General features: G+C 35.1%; 1 protein-coding gene across 5 annotated transcripts in view; it reads right to left on the bottom strand.

Annotated features, from left to right (window-relative positions):
- The window catches only part of RPS6KA6 (ribosomal protein S6 kinase A6), a 192,356-nt gene that overhangs the window by 69,316 nt on the left and 98,411 nt on the right, over window positions 1-24,629 (bottom strand). For 4 of the 5 annotated variants that reach the window (XM_045805163.2, XM_087860312.1, XM_087860313.1 and 1 more), the window contains exons 7-8: window positions 7,001-7,107; window positions 6,645-6,682 (exon numbers count right to left, since the gene is read on the bottom strand). In XM_045805163.2, the coding sequence (XP_045661119.1) occupies window positions 6,645-6,682; window positions 7,001-7,107 (145 nt within the window). Of the gene's footprint in view, window positions 1-6,644; window positions 6,683-7,000; window positions 7,108-11,767; window positions 11,917-19,237; window positions 19,868-24,629 lie in introns of those variants that run through there. The other variant, XM_087860314.1, reaches the window with a different exon arrangement.

Genomic DNA, 24,629 nt, shown 5'->3' with positions numbered 1-24,629 from the left:
ATAAATAAATGGAGAGACACATTGCATGCATGGTTGGAAAATTCAATGTTAAAGATATCAATTCTTGTAGAAACTGATCTACAGAGACAATAAAACTTTTAGAGTCAATGAAACTTTAATAAAAATCCCAGCAAGATTTCTTTTGCAAAAATCAAAAAGCTAAACATAAAATTTATATAAAAAGACTATAGAAAATACAATAGCCAAAATAATTTTAAAAGAAAAAAACAATGAATGACTTACACTACCTCACTTCAATACTTAATATAAAGCTACAGTAATCAAGAAAGTGTGGCATTGAAGAAAGTCTAGACCTATATATGTCATATATATGACAATATATATTGATATACATATTGATATATATCAATGCAAAAGGACAGTGTCCAAGAATAGACTAACACATATGCTTCTATAATGCTTGTTTTGAAAATGCAAATTTGTTCCAATGTGACTGATACATTGGGAAAGAATTTCAGGACAACACAAATTCCAAATGGGGTTGACTTATGTGTGGTTTATGTGCAATTTTGTCTACAAGAGAACACTAGGTGAGACACTTTAAAACTATACCTAGCTGAAGCAAGCCAGGTAGAAATAGATACATGCACATACACCAAACATCTGCCAGCTATTTCAGCTCACCATGTGTATTATGAGCCACTTCTGTCCACCTGTAGTGTTATAACCTTCCTCCCAATTCCAGAAAACCTATCTTCTACTACTTCACAATAACACACTGTAAACTTTCTGACAACAATTCTACAAGCAAATTTCAGGATCTTTTTTTCAAAGTAAGGTTCCTACTTACTGTAGTATTTATATATTCTTAAACACTGAGAATGTGTAAAACAATGCTGTCATTTTTATCAAATTCCTATCTTTCTTTTGTGTGTCTGGTTATATATTTGAGTGTTAAACCCCTAACTCCATTTTCACCATTAAGCCCTGTGCTTTTAATTATGTAATTATTCATAGTGGAATGATTTTTTTTAAGATCACATGTGCTGCATTAGAACTGGCTATATATTGTCAATTGATTTCTGATAAAGGTGTAAAAGCAATTCCATGAAGAAAGTTAAGTTCTTTTCAACAAATGGTGCCAGCACAATAGGATATTAATATACCTAAAACTGCTAAGTGAAATAAGTCAAGCAGAGAAAGACAATTATCATATGATTTCTCTCATCTATGGAACATAAGAACTAGGAAGATCGGTAGGGGAAGAAAGGGATAAAGAAAGGGGGGGGTGATCAGAAGGGGGAATGAAGCATGAGACTATGGACTCTGAGAAACAAACTGAGGGCTTCAGAGGGGAGGAGAGTGGGGGAATGGGATAGACCGGTTATGGGTAGTGAGGAGGGCACATATTGCATGATGCACTGGGTGTTATACGCAACTAATGAATCATCGAACTTTACATCAGAAACCAGGGATATACTGTATGGTGACTAACATAATATAATAAAAAAACATTAAAATAAAAAAATTTTTTCAAAAGAATAAAAGGAGAAAATCTTTGTGATCTTGCATTAGGCAAGGATTTCTGAGATAAAACATCAAACCTATAATTCATAAAAGAAAAAAAGTTGATAGCTGGACTTTATCAAAATTAAAACTCTTCAAAAGTTCTCAGCTTGTTTCCCAGAGTCCATAGTCTTTCATGGTTCAGAGGGGAGGGGGGTGGGGGAATGGGATAGGCTGGTGATGGGTAGTAAGGAGGGCACGTATTGCATGGTGCACTGGGTGTTATACGCAACTAATGAATCATGGAACTTTACATCAAAAACTAGGGATATACTGTATGGTGACTAACATAATATAATAAAAAATATTATAAAAAAGAAACAAACAAAAAAAGCTCTTCAAAAGATAATGTTCAGAGAAGAAAAAAAGAAGCTACAGACTGGAGAAAATATTTGCAAGCTACGTATCTGATAAAGCTCTTGTATTCAGAATATATTTAAAAAACTCAAAATTCAGTAATAAGAAAACAATCCACATGTTTTCAATGGGCAAAAGATCTGATCGGATACTTCTCCAAAGAAATAAATACATGAAAAGATGCTCATTGTCATTAGTTATTAGGGGAATTCAAATTAATACCCCAATGAATACTACTACATGCCTATTAGTAGAGCTAAAATAAAAATACTGACAATACCAAGTAATGACAAGAATGCAGAGCAACTAGAGCTCTCATATGTTGCTAATGGGTATGCAAATTGATGCAACCACTTGGATAACAGTTTGGAGGTTTCTCACTAAGTTAAAAATACACTTACCATATGACCAAGCAATCACACTCCTTTGGTATTTACTCAAGTGAATTAAAAATTTATGTTCACATAAAACCTGCACATGAATATGCACAGTGGCTTTATTCCTCATTGCCAAAAACTGGAAACAAGCCAAATACCCCTTAATTGGGGATTAGACAAACAAACCATGGCATCATCATAAAATGGAACACAATTCAGCAATAAAAAATAAATTGAAACATGCAACAATATAGATTAATCTCAAATGCACTATATTAAGTAAATGAAGCCAGACTCAAAAGACTATTTACTGTATGCCTCTGTTTACATTACATCATGGAAAAGGCAAAACCTTAGGGACAGAAATTAGATTGATATTTGTCTAAGGTAAAAAGGAGGATTAACTTATAATGGGGAAATTGTGTACAGTGACAGAATTGTTTTATATCTGTATGTTGGTGGTGGGAATAAAACTAAATGTGTCTGTCAAAGTTTGCAGAACTATAGATAAAAAGTGATTTTTAAAAATTCAACCTTATATTTTGAGACAACTGCAAACTCACATGCAGTTATGTGAAATACTACAAGAGATCCTATTTACCCTTTACCCAGTTTCCCCCATGGTAACATCTTAGAAAACTATATTACAATATCACAACCACAATATCGACAGGGATGTAGTCAAGATAAAGAATAATTCCATCACCACAAAGACCTGAAGAATGAGTTTTACTCTATGTAAATTATACCTTAATTCTATAAATGAAAGTAAAACTATAAGTCCTATATTGGTCTCTTAAAATAAAATACCAATAATTAATTTTAGGGTCTCTGAAAATTAATTTTCTAACCATGCTCAATAGTTTCATTTAAAAATCACTTACCCTTGTATAATAACTCGAATGCATTATGGTTTTTACTATAATTTAAAAAAATCTTTTCAGTGTACTACTTTATTTCTCTACATTTTGAGACTTTTAAACTCTTGCACATTCCATTTCAAAGATTAAATGTAATAAAAGCTAGTCTTCGAGGTCAGTTCAGCTGAATAAAACAACATACCTTGTAGAGAAGAACATTGGCTTCTTTGGCCATTCCAGAGAGGAGGAGAAAGGGAAGAGAATTTTCTTATCCTCCATTACCTTTCAGAGATTTATACCACTCCATAGAGGTCCTCTGCTGTACTTTCTCTGACAAAACTGACATTTAACACTAGAATTTGCTCAGCAATCAATTGACAAAAAAATTTACAATAAGAATTAGCTACAAGATTAAATAAGATATAAGTTAATCAGTTATTTTTCCAAGCCACTAATTTGAAAACAAAATACAGAAATCAGATATATAAAGGCTTTTTTTTCTGGGGGGGCAGTATATCTTTGTAACCTTAAATGACTCTAAGACTTCAAATTTTAAAAGCATGCCTAGAAAACAATAATTTCATGAGTATTTATGAATAAAAGTAATCTCAGTGACTAATTTGCAGATAACCATATTATTAAAATTATTTTTATATATACATTCTTAAATATCCAGCTCAAGTACTGTGTGATATAAATTTCTGACACTGTATATTTTTTCTCCCTTCTCTTTATAGAAATTACCCTGAATTATGTCCCTCCAAAAACACATTATAGCAACCACAGATAGTTGAAATCAATTGTATAGACTATGAGGTGGGATGTTACAGAAAAAAAAAAAAAGACAGAAAAACAATATAGATAATATATTGACATTTATATACAGATATTTTGGGGGTATTCATCCCATTCTGTTGATCTTCTGCTATACAATCATACGCTTGGTATGAGGTCAATTAGGTGCAAACCACAGTCATATCAAGGAACCTTTGTATAGTCCACTGCCGTTCTAGAGTAAAATGTTAAACATTAGGTCTATTCTTTTATCTAGAGGACTTTTAAAGCAGACAGGTAAAAAGATATTGCCCCTCTCTTACGATTAAGGAAAATCTCCTAATTCTTCCTCGTAAGCCTAAGAAGAAACAATGTTGGGAAAGACCCTGCCTAGATGAGACATTCCTAAATCACTATAGCCCACTGCTATCAATGACAAACAGCAATCAATCTGGTACTTTTGACTGTAGTATTCAAAATGAAAGGAGATAGGTAGGACAAGAGGAAAAGAGGTAGAGGAGAAAGGAGGAAAAGACACACAAAAGGAAGAAAAAGAAAACAAAGAGAAAGAAAGGAAGAAAATAAAAAGAAAATAAGTTAAAGGAAATAATGAAAAAAATAAAAGTAAAGTATTAGAATATTTGCTGTGAATGGTCACACTTTAACCAACCTTACTGGAATGGTATGAGGTTAAATCCATATGTTTATTACTCATTACACAACTTTGAACTAGGCTATAATTATAAAACTGTAACTTGTCTAATATTTATTATTGTATAATTTAAAGAAATATTTACACCATTTTAAGGAAAATAGATCGAATTGTTATATATATATATGTATATGCATGGTGCACTGGGTGTTATTGTATATGTATAAGTATATACATATACTTATGTATATATATTTCACATTTTCTTCCTGTTATAAGCCTCTGTCTTTTGCTTATAAGTTTACATTTACTCTAACTAATCCTTCCTCCTTAGCCAGTTTAAGTCCAAAAGCTATAAAAGGAGAATTTACATTACAAGACTAAATATAAAATAATCTGACATCATTATTCACCCAATTAACCTTAATGTAGAAAAGAGATATAGGTAGGATTTATTCTACTTTTTTCTGACCTCCCTTCCTTAACCCCTGACAAAACAGGTATAATTTATTTTTTAAAATGAAAAGAATTAAATTCTAATTAGCATTGTAACTAAAACTTGATTGCTATAAAATAAAAATTGTACAATATATAAAATTTTAAAACTCTACTGTTCTCTCTTCCTATTATTTTTCTTTCCTTTTCCTTTTTCAATCCCTTTAAATCTATGCTGCTATGAAAAAGAGAATCAGACTATGAATCAAAAAGATTTACTAAACTTTATTAGAACTTTGTCACATCTGCCCGAGCTTTCAAGTTAACAGCTTTATAATTTATTTTTACATTGAAGCAGTATACTTAGGAATTTAAAGCAACTTACCTTTAAAGTGTACTGGTCCAAAATTCTCTGTAAAGACCACATCTTCATTTTAACATTCTGATAATTAAATAAAGATTTTACTATCTATTTATAACATAAGTAACCTTTTGAGATTGGCTCACTCAGCATAATGCCCTTGAGTCCATCCAAGTTGTTGCATATATCAAGAGTTCTTTCCTTTTTACTGCTGGGTAGTATTCCATTGTATGGTTGTATCACAGTTTGTTTATCCATTCATTCTTTGAAGGACATTTGGGACATTTCCAGTCTTGGGCTATTATAAATAGAGCTGCTATGAAAATTCATGTATAGGTTTTTATGTGGACATAAGTTTTTATTTCTCTAGGACAAATGCCCAGGATGGGTAGTGTATGGTTCTATTCATGTTATTCTCAACATAACAAAACTAGAGATGTAGAATAGATAAGTCTTTGCCAGGAGTTAGGGGAGGGGGAGGGAGGGCATGACTGTAAATGGGCAGCACAAGAGAGTTCTTTTGTAGTTGTAAAACAGTTTTGCATATTGATTGTGGTGGTGGTATTCAAATCTGTACATGTGATAAAAAGTCATAGAATTATACACAACAACAACAAAAAAATAAATGCATGCAAAAACTAGTGAAATCCAAGTAAAGTATATGGTCCAGTGAGCTGCATTATACAAATCTATTTCTGGGGTTTGACAATACATTGCAGTTTTATAAGATGTCACCATTGGGGGAAGCTGGGTGATGGGTAGACAGGACCTCTCAGTACTATTTTTGCAACTTATTGTGAATCTATAATTATTTAAAAATAAAAGATTTTAAAAATGGTATAATAAAGATATTTTACACTTAAGAATCCTGTGAGGATTAGCACCTTGTATTATAGTAAACCCTCAATATTCAAAATAAAGAAAAATAGAACATTTTCACAAATAAAAAAAAATGAACCTCTGATTCTGAAACGCTTGTTTTAAAAGTTTATAATTCACTATATTTCAAATATGATAACTACTTATGATAAATCTTTCAGTCTAGACTAAAACTAAGATGATGTGTTTTAATCTAGAAAGCCACAGGTCATTTGTTAATTAGGATACTAACTTTATAATTTTTTGGTATTATAATTAGAACATATTTGGAGCTCTTATCTACCTTTCAAATGAATTTTAGTTCACTAAAGAGATGAATAAAATACAAGTCAAGGAAAAAAGAAAATAGGCCTAGAAAAATATATATTAAATTACAGAAAAATATAAAATAGGCTTAGGGTAAAATAAGAAAATCTGCATACCTGTTAACTTGATATGTCCTATTTCATCAAGCAGAATGCTGTAAATCAAAATTCACATTCACCAAGAAGGAATAAAATATTTTTATATAAGACATTTATATAAAAATCATAAACTTTAAAATAATATCTATTTGATATACTGGAAAATATTTAAATGATTAATTTAAAATCAATGGGAAAATAAAATCAATGGGTATCTCATAAAGATTACTTTTTATAAGTAAGTTTCATATAATTGTATAATTCATATATATTTACATATAATTTTTAAATAAAATAAATAAAAGACTTAATGGGAAAAAAAGTAGTCATAGAAATACTGGTAACAGGGATTCATAAGGAGAATATAGCTTTACTTTTCTGGCTTCAGGTCTCTATATACAATTCCTAATTGGTGCAGATGATCCAAAGCAAGGGCCAGTTCTGCCAGGTAGAATTTCACATCTTCCTCTGTAAACAGAACCTAGAATGCAATAATTTACCATTTGATTCTTTTTTCAATATTGAATTTTTAAAATTTACTTCATTAAAAACCAATAAACAGACAAATCTAGGTTAAGTAAAAAAAAAATAAAAGAAGTAGATAGATGAAACTAAACTCTTTAAGAATGCTTCTCTTCAATATTAACTGTTTTAAAGTAAATTTTCCTAAAACATATTATGGAATTTACATGTCTTCTACACTGAAGAGTCAAATTAGTTTATGTGGAAGAAACCTCTGTAAATTACAAAATGCTATGTGTGCAACCATGAGGTATAATTATTATAGGTTTACATCCATATCCATTCATGAGTGTTAAATTTACTCACAAAATTAGGCACTACTCAAACATGAGATGTAATTTTTTCCCATTGGATATAATTTTTAAGATTTATCAAAGGCTTCTGATTGGCAAAACAAATAATTTGTCTAGAAATTGGTTATTTTCACTACAGAAATCTCTGAATTATTAGAAAAGCTCAAAATTTGAATGAAACATCATTAAATCTTACAACTGACTTGCCCATTTAGAATTATGGCCATTGAATTACATAATACAGACTCTGGTTACTAGTAAAATTGCAGAGAATGAGCAGTTAAAGATAAATTTTGAAACTCTACCTACTTTTTAAAATGATCTATAGAAAAAACAAAGATCATGCATTATCTAAGTTCCAGGGACTTCATTTGAATATTATAATGGTAAAGTTATAAAAACATAATTTTCACTTGGTACTTTATTAAGAAGAAGGGGGGTAATCAGAAGGGGGAATGAAGCATGAGAGACTATGGACTCTGAGAAACAAACAGGGCTTCAGAAGGGAGGGGGGTGGGGGAATGGGATAGACTGGTGATGGGTAGTAAGGAGGGCACGTATTGCATGGTGCACTGGGTGTTATACACAACTAATGAATCATCGAACTTTACATCAGAAACCAGGGATGTACTGTATAGTGACTAACATAATATAATAAAAAAACATTCAAAAAATTTCTTTTAAACCAAGAGCATATATTACTGTTATAAAACATATTTATAATGCATAATAAAATACCCTTTTCATCGTTAAAAAAAAAGAATTATTAACCAGCTCCATCAAAACTGGAACTTGAGCAATCACGGAGAAAAAGCTGACAAGAGAAACATCTTGAATAAAATCTCGCCACCAGTAAAAAAAAAAAAAAAAAAAAAAAAAATTGTTACTTATTTAACCTCTCAGGAAGGCTAACCAAATTTTTCATTTAAACCTAACACATAAGAAAATTCTAAACAAAAATCTTTCTATCTCTAAAGAAAAAACTTTGTCCAGGTTACAGTTTTATGGCAAGCATATTATTTTGTGATGAAGCTGTCTCTGTGAAAAGCCTCATGATAGACACAAATAAAAAACTTACTAAGTAGCAGTTACGTGCCAATAACTTTACATTCATTATGTTATTACAACCTTTCAAACAACACTATGAGGTATATTATTATCACCACCTTACAACTGGAGAAAAAGACTCAGAATAGCTAGAATAACATAGCTAATAAGAAGCAGGCCCACAATTTGAACTCAGGAATACTTATCTCTAAGAACTACCTCTTCCTCAGAAGCCACTTCCACTATATGTTATGTTTCAACTTGGTTTTAGTTTCACTACTATTAATGCTTTCTTATTTACTAATCATCCTATCACCAATGAACCCATGAAAGAAAATCATCTAAACCCAAGCACCTTGTAAGCACTGCTAGTCTTTTGTTGTCTGCTCTTCAAATCATTTGTGTATGTATGAATGCATGTGTGTTTTAGCATATTTAAGATCACAGTATATAAACTATCTAGTGGCTTCCTTTCTCCCTACTTAATATTATAACGAAAGCATTCTCCCATATCTCTAAAATTTATTTATAGTTTTCAATAGCTGCACAATATCAACATACTAATTTACCATAATTTACCTAAGTGTTCATTTGGATTATTTCCAGTTTTTCATTGTTTTAAAAAATTCTGTAATATGCATATATATATTTTATATTTATGATTATTTCCCCAAAAAGGATTCCTAAGAAATAAAACAGGAAAGGAAATACTGCGTCTGTGAAAATAAATAGTCCAAGATTTTGACATATAGAATAAATTTATTTTCCAAAAAGTTTACAATAACTTTTACTCCCATCAGCAATTTATGAAAGCATTTGTCTTACCACATCCACAATAGCAATGAATATTACTCTTTAAAAATATTTTTAATTCGATACACAAAAATGCCACCAATTGTTTTAATTTAAATTTTGATACCCAGGCTAAAAATTTTTCCATGTCCTTTAGGCCTTTCTATTTTGTAAGTGAATTATCGGTAATGTTTTCGCCTATTTTCCATTATTTACTTACTGTTTTTTTTTTCAATTTTTTTCAATTGTCATAAGCCCTTTAAATATTAAAAATGTCGGTTCACCATCACATTACTTGTAAGTATTTTCACCATTCTGTGCTTGTTTTTGACATTCAGGAATTCTTAATTTGATGTAGTCAAATTTATGTACGATTTTCCTTCATTATTTTAATGATTAAGGAGAAACCTCCATTAAGTGGTCAACTACACATTTGGCTGCATTTTCTTTTAGGACAATTGTTTTTCCAGATTTAACTCTTAAGTAAAATTTATCTTTGTATAGTAGAGATGAAAATTTAAAATGATCTTTTTCTGAAATGTCTAACCGATCTATCAAATACTATTTACTGAACAATCAATCTCTTTGCCATTAACTTGTGATTCATCCTTTATCATAATAACACATGGTAAATCATATATACCTGAATATTTTGGGGCTTTACAGTATATGTCTAATCTTGTGTTGATATTTTGATGTTCTGCTTATAGCAGCAGCTTTACAAAGTTTTAAACGAGAGGTAGGGCAAGAAAAGGGTGTTATTTTCAAAATGTCTTAGTTTTTCTTTCATTTGTTTACTTTTCTAGGTAAGCTGGAAAAATTATTCTGTCACTTTCAAACAAACAAAAATTCCTATTGGGACTTTGCTTGAAAAAAATTTTTAAACCTATAAATTAATTCTGGAAAAATTGGTGGCTTTATAATTATCAGCCATTCATCCAAATATATTTTCTTAATATTAGCAAAATAGAACATGGCTTAAGAGTTTTGTGTGTTTGTGTGTTGGGGGAGAGGTGTTTGGGGGAGAGAAATTTGGGGAGGTACTGTTCCCTTTAAAATATATATAACATACATTATAATATTCTTTAACACCTACAAAAAATACTTTTTAAAGTCTTACTAAGTTATGAAGAATATGACCCATTTTGGGTGACATAACAGTTTTTTTTTTGTATACATAAGTGAAGTATAACCAAAAAACAACTTCTTTTTTTTTTTTAAGATTTTATTTATTTATTTGACAGGGATAGAGAGAGCCAGCTAGAGAGGGAACACAGCAGGGGGAGTGGGAGAGGAAGAAGCAGCCTTCCAGCGGAGGAGTCTGATGTGGGGCTCGATCCCACAACGCTGGGATCACACTCTGAGCTGAAGGCAGACGCTTAATGACTGAGCCACCCAGGCGCCCCCCAAAAAACAACTTCCTATTAATAAGTTGTCTATAGAAGTAACATCGTTTTCTAAAAGCCTGTTCAATGAATATACTAATTTATTGTCTTTTGGGAAATGCATTTAAAATGCTTGCTCTTACCTAATATTCCAGACTTAGGAATCAAAACTTACTGACTGCATCTCTGAGAAAATTAGAAATGACTACAAGTAAAAATTTCTCAAACACATTCTTGAAACTTCTACACTATAACACAAGAAATAATGAATTTTGGGGCCTTGTTTCACTGTTGTCATTCTGTGTCTTGAGACCAGCTTTTAACAAGGACTTTTATAACCCTCCTTGGAAAGGGGTCCTAGATAGACCCTACCATAAACTGAATTCTGTTCTATAATAAACAATATACCAAGATCATAGTCTATGTTCATGCATGGCATGTTCTGCACTGGATATAGACAGATACAAGCCAGAGACCTTAGCCACTTAAGCATGGGCTAGCATACAGTTCCTTTTTCACAGGAAGTTCCAGAGCTCTGGGAATCAATAATCGCTCTCCTGCACTGAACGTCTTAATTCTGGAAGTGAGATGTTGAAACACTATTACCCAATTAAAATGCTATTCCCAGACTACCACTTTAAGACAAAATGAAGTAGACAAGGGCAGGATACATTTCCTGTCTGAAACAACTAAAACACAGTACAAAAGCTATGAAATGACACTTTTCAAGACATTAGCCATCAGTTAACAAAGGACACTGAATACTGAAAAATGGGAAACAGATAAGGTAAGCCCTACAGCTGTCCTACCTTATTACCTAGAAAGAGTTTCTAAGCAGCTGCATAAGGAGGGCCAAGTCAGGCAGAGCCTGTAAGACTCCCTGAGTTAATGAGAGGCTAGGGAGACAAGAAGGATAGAATTCACAAGATAGAATATAGAAAGGAGAATTTCAGAGAGAGAAAGAGAACTACAGAGTTATGTAGAGGTCTCCCTCAAATATTTAGCAGAGAAATGTTTAGGACACAATATAAACTTGTATTCTGTTATCCTGAGCTGAGAAACAATCAATGACAGGATTAGAGGACTATTCTATGGAACTTACACAGGGCCAGGAATACTTCCTGTTACCTCCAACCACAGCAGAAAACCTCATAATTCACAGGGTATTTGGCAGAGTAATCCAAGTGTTTTGCTTCAGAGTGGTACAAAATTAGTCCCTGATTAAATGCTGTTCTGGTCCAGTTTAACAACCTGAAAAAATCAAACTAGTTTTATATTCCAGAACAAATCTCAAAATTTATAAGAATACAAAAATATGATCACCTAACAAGATTAATTTCATAAAGTCTGCCATCCAGCCAATAAAAATTGTCAATCATGGATCTGAGGAAATTACTTGAGCCCAGGTAATCCTAAGGGATTAAAAACAAGAATCTACAGAATTCACAAAGTAACAGGATAGGTCCTATTCTCAAAAGTGAGAGTGAAAAACTTCATAATTCACAGGGTATTGATTTAGAGTACCATGAAGGGTCATGCTTCAGTATTGCGAAAAATTAATTATAGACTAAATTCTGCTCTGGTCCCACATAACAAAGCTTTAAAAGCAAGACTCAAAAGGTTAACTGCATCCAAGAACAAAGCTAAATACTACTTAGAGGAAAACCATAGGGGTGCCTGGGTGGCTCAGTCAGTTAAGTGTCTGCCTTAAGCTCAGGTCATGATCCCGGGACCCTGGGATCCAGCCCCACATCGGGCTCCCTGCTCAGTAGGGAGCCTGCTTCTCCCTCTCCCTCTGCCTGCCACCCCCCCCGCTTCTGCTCTCTCATTCTCTATCAATTAAATAAAATCGTTAAAAAAAGTAATAGTATCCAGAAAACAAGAAAAATGAATTCATAAAGCCTATCATCCAATAAAAAATTACCATGGAATTTCACTGCCATTGAAGCATGAAAGGAGACATAGACAATACTTAAACCAATGGATGTGGCTGTGTTCCAGTCAAACTGTATTTATAGAAATAAGCAACTGGCCATACTTGGCCTGAGACCTCAGATTTCGATTCCTGAGTTACAGATTTATACTATGAACACTAAAACAACTACTAAAGTAACACAAAAAAGTGTTATAGATAAAAACAATTAAATTAAAAATAAGGCAATGAAGGGGGGTCCTAGATAGTGCCATATAGGAAGATCCTGAACTCACCTCCTCCCATGGACACACAAAATCTATGGCTACATATGGAAAACTTCCCTCTGAAAGAGACCTGAGGGGTGCCTGGGTGGCTCAGTCAGTTAAGTGTCTGCCTTTGGTTCAGGTAATGATCCAAGCATTTTGGGATTGAGCCTCACATTGGGCTCCCTGCTCCCTGCTTCTCCCTCTGCCCCTCCCCCTGCTCATGCTCTCTCTCTCACACTGTGTGCTCTCTCTCTCTCAAATAAATAAATAAAATCTTTAAATTAAAGACAGAGACCTGAAAACTAGCTAAACCGATTCTTCACAAGAAATGGTAAAAGGCCCACACATTTACAGGTTACAGAGGTGGACTGAAGAACATAGGCCAGGGGACACCATCTTTGTGCCCTCCCTCAGGCTTGCTCCAACTCATTGATACCTCACAGAAAGGAACTTATACACTCATATGAAGCTCTAATTTTTGCAACTATTGCCCAGGGGACCCCCTCTAGATTGCCTGGTCTAGAGGATAGCAGGGTTTACAACTGCAGTCCAAAGTAATGTATATATTGGCATGCTTTAAAACTTCTGCCAGAGGATCTGGTTTTCAATCAGCCTGAAACTAGGTGCTGACTGAGATCTTTCCATTTGGAACACTGACAGGTCTTAGCACATCAACAACTGGGACCTATCAAGAATAAATCAGGCTGCTTTGACAATAAGGAAAGTTTTGTTTTAAAGGTTTTATTTATTTATTTTGAGAAAGACAGAGAGAGAGAGAGAGAGAGAGAGGAAAAAAAAGAGAGAGAGGTGAGGGGCAGAGAGAGAGGGAGAGAATCTCAAGCAGACTCCATGCTGAGTGCAAAGCTGGATGTGGGGTTTGACCTTACAACTGTAAGATCATGACCTGAGCCAAACTCAAGAGTTGGACACCTTACTGACTGAGCCACCCAGGTGCCCCAACAATCACGAAGGTTTAAGAGACAACCATGAGCTCAGGTATGGTTGAAAGATAAGGTTCATCCCTTACACAAGAACACTCCTTCAAGACTGGGAGAAGTATATGTTTCATCTAATACATAAAGACAGAGAAAGCCAAGCAAAATGAGGGAATAGAGGAATATGTTCCAAATGAAAGAACAAGATAAAAGCTCGGGGGAAAAAAAAAACTCAATGTAACAATAGATAAGTAATTTACCTAATAAAGAGTTCAAAGTAATAGTTATAAAGATGCTCAACAAACTATAGTGAAAAATGGAAATACAGTGAAAACTTCAGCAAAGAGATAGAAAATATAAGAAAGTACCAAACAAAGATCATAGAGCTGAAGAATAAAATAACTAAATTGAAAAAATATACTAGAGGGGTTCAACAGCAGACTAGATGAAGCATACAAAAGAATCAGTTATTTAGAAGACAGGGCAGTTGAACTCACCCGAAAGGGCAGAAAAGAAAAAAAAAATAATTTAAAAAAGTGAAGATAGCTTTTGTGTCCTATGGGCAACATAAAACAGAATAACATTCACGTTATAGGGGTCCCAGAAGGAGGAGAGAGTGAGTAAAGGGCAGAAAACTTATTTGAAGAAACAATAGCTGAAAACTTCTCTAACCTGGGGAAGGAAACAACATCTAGATAAAGGAAGCCCACAGAGTTCCAAATAAGAAAAAACCCAAAAAAGATCCACACAAAGACACATAAGTAAAATTTCAAAAGTTAAAAATAAAGAGAATCTTAAAAGTATCAAGAGAAAAACAACTTATTACACACAAGGGAACCCCATAGAACTATCAACATATTTTTCAACAGAAACTTTGCAGGCCAGAAGGCAGTGACATAATATATTCAAAGAGCTGAAAGGAAAAACAAAACAAAACAAAACAAACAGAGAAACAAACAAAAAAAACCTTACAAGAATACTCTACTCAGTAAGATTAACATTCAGTATTGAAGGAAAAATAAAGAGTATTCCAGATAAGAAAACGCAAGAGTTCATCACCACTAAACTGGCCTAATAAGAAATGTTAAGGGACTTCTTTAAGCAGAAAAAAGGGGTATTAATTATTAACAAGAAAACATGTGGAAGTATAAGTCTCATTAATAGAGGTAAATGCAGGAGTCCCCCCCTCCATTATGGGCAAGAGGTATGTTCCAACACACTCCAGAAACTGAAGGTAGTACCAAACCTTATACATGCTATGTTTATTCAATATATATATATATATATATATATATATATATATATATATATATATATATATATATATGATAAAGTTTAACTTAGTTTTAGCATAGTAAGAGATAAGCAACAATAACTTATAATGAAAAAGAACAATTGTAACATTATACTGTGATAAAAGTTACATGAATGCAGTCTCCCTCTCAAAATAATTACTGTACTGCACTCACCCTTTTTCTTGTGATGATTTGAGATGATAAAATGCCTAAGAGATGAGATGAAGTAATGGGAATAACACAGGCATTATGCCATTGCACTAGCTTACTGACCTTCTGAGGATATGTTTTAAGTAGGATTATCTACCTCTGGACCATGGATTCCCATTGGTAAATGAAACCAAACAAAGAAAAACTGCACATAATGAGGGACTACTGTATATAATAAAGGTAGTGGGTTAATTGTTTACAACGGTATTGTGAATAATAAAAGACACAAGTAGTAAAAATAAAGATAAATACAATAATCGGTTAAGGGATACACAAAAAGATGTAAAATGTTACATCAAAACATAATATGTGGCAGAGGGAGTAAAAAATGCATTATATATATATATATATAGAGAGAGAGAGAGAGACAGAGAGACAGAGAGAGAGACAGAGACAGAGAAACAGAGGGAAAGAAAGAGAGAGAGAGGGAAAAAACCAACCAGGGAACAGTGGCTTTGAATGACACACTGATTCAGATGGATATAACAAATATATTCAGAATATTCCACACTAAAACAGCAGACTACACATTCTTTTCAAGTACACATGGAATATTCTCCAGAGTAGATCACATATTAGGCCACAAAACACGTCTCATGAAAACATGGAGGTTAAATGACATGCTACTAAATGATGAATGGGTCAACCAAGAAATTCAAGAAGATTAAAAAATTACATGGCAACAAATGAAAATGAAAACAATGATCCAAAAATCTTTGGGATGCAGCAAAAGCAGGTAAAGAAGTGAAGGTAATAGCAATACAGGCCTACCAGAAGAAGCAAGAAAAATCTCAAATAAACAACCTAACCTTACACCTAAAACATCCAGAAAAAGAGAACAAACAAAACCCAACACTAGCATAAGGAATGAAATAATAAAGATTTTAGCAGAAATAAATGATATAGAAACTAAAAAAAAGGGCAATATAACAGATATGAAATCAGGAGATGGTTCCCTGAGAAGGTCAAGAAAATTGGTAAACTTCTAACCAGACTCATAAAAGAGAGAGAGAGAGAGAGAGGCCCCAAATAAACAAAATTACCAACGAAAGAGGAAAAATAACACCCAATACCACAGAAATAAAAACAATTATAAGTGAGTACTATGAAAAGGGGGGAAACTAAGAGAAAGGGGAGACAGGAGCACACAGTGGAATGAACAATGAGAACACTTCCTTAAAGCCACTGGCTGGGAAAACAAGAGGGGTTGATTTTCTTGAGTTTTGGGGACCAGCAGGCTTGAAAACTGGAGTTTTAAAGGTCTGCAGGCTTGGCTGAGATACAGCCTTGAGGGTGCTTCCCTACACCTGTAAAGGAGTCAGGCAAACAATTGGGGGCAGATGGAACAATCTGAGGAACTACTGGGACACAGAGTGGGGAGATTATTTGCTTATCTCGGAGCATGTCTCTGATAGGTAGTGTTCAGGGAGATGCCTCTCCAGGGACCAAGGATCCAGCAGGGGTCAAATTCTTCCCCTCCCTCTCAGCATAAAGGCAAAGTCGCCTAACAGAGTCAGCTTGGCTCCTATGCTTGCTGCCTAGACTGCCTGCTCCAGGACCAACGCCCCTACACTCTGGCACTACCACCCTTCTATGTCTATCCTCCCTCAGTCACAGCAGGGCAAGACCCTCCTTGGGAGAACCTTTGCAGGCCTCAGCCAATACCACCTGCCTAGAGCCTGGAGTTTTGAAAATCTGAGGGCTTGGTTGGGATAAAGCAGGCACACAGTCCAGAGGCAGACAACATGAAGACACTGATCTGGGGGGTGGCTGGGACACAGAGAGAGGAGACCGTCCACTGTTCTCAGGGTGCTTCCCTTGAGAGAAGCAAGCACAGAGACCCCTCCTTGGGGACAAAGATGCAGACTGGTGCCATTTGCCTCCCTTGCCCCACGCATAAACACAGAACCACCTTGGGTGACAAAGCTGCAACACAGGCTGCCTAACCTGCTTAAACAAAGAACCACACCCCTGAACTTTGCTGATCCTGCCCCTCAGAGTCAAGTCAGCCACAGTCCCAGGGATGAGGGCCTCTTCCCCAGAAGACTAGCAGAAACCCCTGCCCATAGCATGTCTCCCAACCAGAGAGTTCTGCAAGGCTTCAGTTCTAGTGGAAGTAGCATCAGGACTCATTTATCAAGCAGACCAGAGCACACCTAGTTAAAACTCACCACACTCTGGCCAAGGACCAAACACTGCCCACTGCAGACAAGGAGAGCCTCTCCAAATGATGGGCCTGAAGGACAGAGTGCTAGAACACAGCAAGAGAGTATATGTAGCACACACCAGAGATACTCCCTGAAGCACCAGGCCCTGGACACTATATGATCTCTTCTGCATAAAGCCATTACTCTCAGAAGCAGGACACATAACAGCTTTTTCTAACATATAGAAGACACAGATGTAGTAAAAATTCCAAGATGGAATTCATCTCAGTGAAACAAGAAAAGGTCACAGTCAAAAATCTCAGTGAAGCAGATATAAGTAACATGCCTGATGGAGAATTTAAAGCAACAATTCTAAGGATACTTGCTGGATTTGAGAAAAGAATGTAAGACATTAGGGAGGCCGTTGCTGCAGAGATAAAAGAATCAAAACAGTCAGAAATGAAAAAAATGCAATAACTGAGATTTGAAACAGACTGGATGCAATGAAAACAAGCATTAAAGAAGCAGAGGAACATTTTAGTGATATACAAGATAAAATAATGGAAAATTATCAAATTGAACAAAAGAGAGAAGAATTATGGAACACAAGTAGAGACAGGGATCTCACTGACTCCATCAAACATAATTACATTTATACCACAGGAGTCCCAGGAGAAGAAGAGAGAGAAAAGGGGACAAAAAATTTATTTCATGAAATAATAGCTGAAAGCATCACTAATCTGGGGAAAGAAACAGATATCCAGATGCAGCAGGCACAGAGAACGCCCAACAAAAATCAACAAAAGCAGGTCAATATCAAGACATACTGTAATTATATTTGCAAAATATAGTGATAAAGGAAAAAATCCTAACAGCAGCAAGACAAAAACAGTCCCCAACTCACAAGGAAAGACCCCTAAGGCTAGCTGCAGATCTCTCAACAGAAACATGGCAAGCCAGAAGGGAGAGACATGATATATTCAAAGTCGTGAGTGGGGAAAAATCTGCAGCCAAGAATACTCTATCCATTCAGGCTATCACTAAGAATAGAGGGAGAGATAAAGGGTTTCCTAGACAAAAACTAAGACACTGTGACCACTAAACCAGCCCTGTATGAAATATTAAAGGGGGCTCTTTGAATGGTAGGGAAAGACCAAGGTGAAAAGACAAGAATGGAACAGAGAAAATCTTCAGAAACAATGAGAAAACAAGTTATAAAATGGCACTAAATACATATCTATCAATAATTACTATGAATTTAAATGGATTAAAACTCTAATCAAAAGGCATAGGGTGTCAGAATGGATTAAAAAAACACAAGAAGATCCATCAATATGCTGCCTACAAGAAACTCATTATAAACCTCAAAACTCCTATAGATTGAAAGTGAGGGGATGGAGAAATGTTATCATGCAAATGGAGGTCAAAAGACAGGCAGACTAGTAATACTTACATCAGAAAATCTAGACTTTAAAACAAAGATTATAACAAGATATGAAGAAGGGCACTATATCATAATAAAGGGGTCTATCCAAAATGAAGATCTAATAATTGTAAATATTAATGCCCCCAACTTGGGAGCACCCAAATATATAAAACTATTAAAAACAAACATAAAAGGGCAACCCAATCGGGTCCCCTCCCTCTTCAGGAGCTTTATACTATCACTCAATGAACTTTGCTTTACTATTACTCAATAAACCTTGCTTTGCTGCCCCCCAAACCAACCAACCAACCAACCAACCATAAAGGGACTCATTGATAATAATACAATAATAGTAGGGCATATTAAGGCATCACTTACATCAATGGACAGATCTTCTGAGCAGAAAATGAACAAGGAAATAACGGCTTTGAGTGACACACTGGGCTAGATGGGACTTGACAGAAATATTCAGACCATTTCATCCTAAAGCAGCAGAATACACATTATCTTCAGGTGCAAATGGAGCATTCTGCAGAATACATCACCTACTGGGTCACAAGTCAGCCCTAAAGTACAAAAAGATTGAGATCATACCATGCATATTTTCTCACCACAACACTGTGAAACTTGAAGTCAGCCACAAGAAATTTTGGAAAGACCACAAACAGATATAGGTTAAAAAACCATCTTATTAGAGAATGAATGGGTCAACTGGGAAATCAAAGAAGAAATTAAAATTATATGGAAAAAAATGAAAATGAAAACACATACAATACATATCACATGTAACATTTTACATGTACATTTCACAAAACAATACATTTCACATGTAACAAAAACACTCCAAGGAGGGAGATATATAGCAATACAGGCCTATATGAAGAATCAAGAAAAGTCTCAAATAAACAACCTGACCTTTCACCTAAAGGAGCTAGAAAAAGAACAAACAAAGCTTAAAGCCAGCAGAAGAGAAATAAGAGAGATAAGAAGAGAAATAAATGATACAGCAAGTAAAAAAAATAAATAAGTAAAACAGAAACCAGGAGCTGGTTCCTTGAAAAAAATAATAAAATTGATAAACCGCTAGCCAGACTTATCAAAAAGAAAAGAGAAGGACTGAGATGAATAAAACCACAAATGAGAGAGGAGAAATAATACTACAGAAATACAACTAAAAGAAAATATTATGAAAACCTATATGCCAACAAATTGGACAACCTGGAAGAAAACGATAACTTCCTGGAAACACATAAACTACCAAAACTGAAACAGGAAGAAAGAGAGAACTTGAGCAGACTGATAACCGGCAAATTAATTTAAATAGTAATCAAAAAATCTCCCAACAAAAAAAAAGTCCAGGGCCAGAAGGCTACACAGGTGAATTCTATCAAACATCTAAAGAAAACGTAATACCTTTTCTTCTCAAAATATTCCAAAAAATAGAAATGGAATGAAAACTTACAAATTCATTCTATGAGCCCAGCATTACCCTGATACCAAAACCAGATAAACACTCCACTAAAAAAGAGAACTATAAGCCAATAGCACTGATGAACATGGATACAAAAATTCTCAAAGAAATTCTAGCAAATCGAATCCAACAGTACATTAAAAAAAAAATCATTCCCCATGATAGAGTGGTATTTATTCCTGGGCTGCAAGCATGGTTCAATTTAAAAGTCAATCAACATGATACACCACATTAATAAGAGAAAATTAAGAACAGCATGATCCTTTCAACAGATTTAGAAAAAGCATTTGACAAATTGCAATATCCATTCATAATAAAAACCTTTAACATATGAGGTCTAGAGGGAACATACCTCAACATAATAAAGGGCTTATATGTAAAACTCACAGCAAACAAATACTCAATGGGGAAAAACTGAGAGCTTTTCCCCTAAAATCAGGAATAAGAAAAGCATGTCCACTCTTACCACTTGTACTCAGTATATTACTGGAAGTCCTAGCCACAGCAATCAGACAACAAAAAGAAATAAAAGGAATATAAATCAGAAGGAAGACATAAAACTTTCAGTATTTGCAGTTGAGATGATACTCTTTGTAGAAAACCTGAAAGACTCCACCAGAAAATGACTAGAACCGATAAACAAATTCAATAAAGTCACAGGTTATATAATACATGTGAAGAAATGTGTTGCATTTCTATACAATAATAATGAAGCAGCAGAAAGTGAAATTAAGAAAATAATGCATTTTACAATTGCACCTAAAACAATAAAATATCTAGAAATCAACTAAAGAGGTAAAAGACCTGTAGTCTGAAAATTATAAAACTTTGATGAAAGAAATTGAAGAAGACAAAAAGAAATGGAAAGACATTCCATGCTCATGGATTGGAAGAACAAATATTGTTAAAATTTCTATACTGCCCAAAGAAGTCTACACATCTAATGCAATCCCTATCAAAATACCAACAGTGTGTTTCACAGAACTAGAAGAAATAATCCTAAAATTTGTATGGAACCACTAAAGACTCTGAATAGTCAAAGAAAACAAAAAACAAAACAAAAAAAAAAAACACCACAAAATCTAGAGGTATCACAATTCCAGATGTCAAGTTATATTACGAAGCTGTACTAATCAAAACAGTTTGGTTCTGGCACAAAAATAGACACATAGATCAATAGACAGAATAGGGAGCCTGAAATGAATCCACAATTATACAGTCAATTAGTCTTTGACAATGGAGGAAAGAATACGCAATGGGAAAAAGATAGTCTCTTCAACAAATGCTGTTGGCAAAAATGGACAACTATGTGCAAAAGAATGAAACTAGACCCTTTCTTACACCATACACAAAAATAAACACAAAAAGAACTAAAGATCTAAATGTGAGACCTGAAACCATAAAAATCCTACAAGAGGGTAAAGGTAGTAATTTTTCTGAACAGCTGTAGCACAATTTTACTAGATATGTCTCCTGAGGCATGGGAAATAAGATCAAAAACTATTGGGAGTACATCAGAATAAAAAGCTTCTACACAGCAAAGTAAATGATCAACAAAACTAAAGGCAACCTATGGAATGGGAGAGGATATTTGCAAATGATGTACCTTATAAAGGGCTAGTATCAAAAATATACAAAGAATTAATATCCCTCTATAAAACAGTGTGGAGGTTTCTCAAAAGTTAAAAATAGAACTACCCTATGATCCAGCAATTACAATACTGGGTATTTACCCAACGCATATAAAAACACTCATTCAAAGGGGGGCGCCTGGGTGGCGCAGTCGTTAAGGGTCTGCCTTCGGCTCAGGGCGTGATCCCAGCGTTCTGGGATTGAGCCCCACATCAGGCTGCTTCTTCCTCTCCCACTCCCCCTGCTTGTGTTCCCTCTCTCGCTGCCTGTCTCTGTCAAATAAATAAATAAAATTTAAAAAAAAATACTCATTCAAAGGAATACATACATCCTGATGTTTATACAAGCATTACCTACAATAACCCAATTATGGAGATAGCCCAAGCGTTCATCGACTGATGAATGCATAAAGACGATGTGGTATATATATATGAAGGAAATAGCTCAGCCATAAAAAAGAATGAAATCTTGCCATTTGTAATGAGGTGGATAGAGCTAGAGAATATTATGCTAAGCAAAATAAGTCAGAGAAAGACAAATACTGTACGATTTCACTCATATGTGGAAATAAGAAACAAAAGCAACAAGCAAAGGGAAAAGAGAGAGAGAGAGAGAGAGGCAATCCAAGAAACAGACTCATAACTCTAGAGAACTGATGGTTACCAGAGGGAAGGTGGCTGGAAGAATGGGTTAAATAGTTTATGGGGATTAAGGAGGGCACATATCTTGATGAGTATGGGGTATTGTATAGAAGTGTTGAATCACTATATTGTATCCTTTAATATTACATTGTATGTTAACTAACTGGAATTTCAATAACAACTTATCAAAAAGAACTGATACAACTCAACACAACTCAACCCCAAAACAAATAATCCAATTTAAAAAATAGGCAGAATACGTGAACAGACATTTCTCCAGAAAAGACATACAAATGGCCAATAGACACATGAAAATATGTTCAACATCACTCAACATCAGGGAAATGTAATCAAAACTACAATGAGATATCATGTCACTCCTGTCAGAATGGCTAAAATTAAAAACAAGAAACCACAAGTGTTGGTGAGGATGTGGAGAAAAAGGAAACCTCATGTACTGTTGGTGGGAATATGAACTGGTGGAGCCACTTTGAAAACATTATGGAGGCTCCTCAAAAAGTTAAAAATAGAAATATCCTATGATCCAGTAATCGCAGCACTGGTCTGGTTCTTTACACAAAAAAACAAAACCAAAAAATCACCCCACTAATTCAAAGGGAGGCTGCACCCCTATGCACACAGCATTGCTTACAATAGTAAAATTATTCAATCAGCCCCAGTGTCCATCAATAGATGAGTGGATAAAGAAGATGTGGTATATATTTGTACAATGGAATATTATTCAGCCATAAGAAAGAACGAAATCCTGCCATTTGCAATGACAGGATAAAACAAATTGACACTTTTAAAAAAAAAATTTTTAAAGATTTTATTTATTTATTGGACAGAGAGAGAAAGAGAGAGAGAGAGAGAGAGAGAGAGAAGGAGAGACAGCACACTAGCAGGGAGAGCAGGAGAGGGAGAAGGAGGCTCCCCAGTGAGCAGGAAGCCTGATGCGGGGCTCGATCCCAGGACCCTGGGATCATGACCTGAGCCAAAGGCAGAGGCTTAACTGACTGAGCCACCCAGGTGCCCCAAATTGACACAATATTATCTAGACTCACCAAAAAAATAAAGAAAAATGGCTCAAATAAATAAAATCAGAAATGAAGGAGAGAGGGGAGTTCCAAGATGGCAGAGTAGTAGGGGGACTCTGAACTTGCTTCATCCTTTGAATACAACTAGATCAACCTTCAACTATTTTGAACAACTACGAAGAGAATCTGAGGGGTACAGAAACAATCTACACACTTGGAGTGAGAGAATTTAGTAGAGATGAGGTTCAGAGACCTGAACTGGGGGATTGGGAAGGCACGCGGCTGGAAAGGGGAGGAAATGCAGTTCATGGAGCAAAGTCAGGAAGAGGGAGAAAGTTGGAAAGATTGCAATGGCTTGTAACCACACAAAAAGCCATGGAGAGTGGATCCCTGGGTTGCTCAGGGAGAGCTTGCTCCCCTTCCTGAAGGGCATTTGGAGGAGCATATTTGTCCACTCCAGAGAAAAAGGGACAGCTGGGGAGCCACTGAGTGGAGCTCAGCGGTGGTGTCAGAGGGGCGTGCAGAGGGTGTGAGCACACAGGCTCTTAATTTTGTGATATGAGCACACAGGCTCAAATCTCTGTGTGCATGCCAAACACCTGCTTTTCTAGGACTGACTAAGCAGACCACAGAGACTGGAGCAGAACGTGAATAACCTGGCTGCCACTTTTTGCTGGCTGCCACAATAGATTCAAGCTCTGCAATGGCTTTTATGTGACAAAGAGAGTAGTTTAAGTGTAGACAACTGATAACATGCTTTCACTGAGCATTACAATAAACTCAAGCCTCTGCACACGCACTGTGTGAAGGCTTTTCAGGTGGGTATGCCCTGAGCCTACCAGCTAGGGGATAGGAGTGGGCATGCACATCACCAGGCCATTTAAAACAAGCCACTGGCCAGAGATAAAATACAGGAGATCTGTGGCTCTGGTTATGCCAACAACCCAGAAACAGGTTAGGGTAAGGGACTGAGGAGAGTCCAGGTCACA

The sequence above is a fragment of the Ursus americanus genome, chromosome X (assembly GCF_024610735.1).
Source record: "Ursus americanus isolate L20-20 chromosome X, mUrsAme1.1.p, whole genome shotgun sequence".
Taxonomy (NCBI): Eukaryota; Metazoa; Chordata; class Mammalia; order Carnivora; family Ursidae; genus Ursus; species Ursus americanus.
The sequence above is the reverse complement of the archived record's forward strand: the minus strand, read 5'-3'. Positions and strand labels throughout refer to the sequence as shown.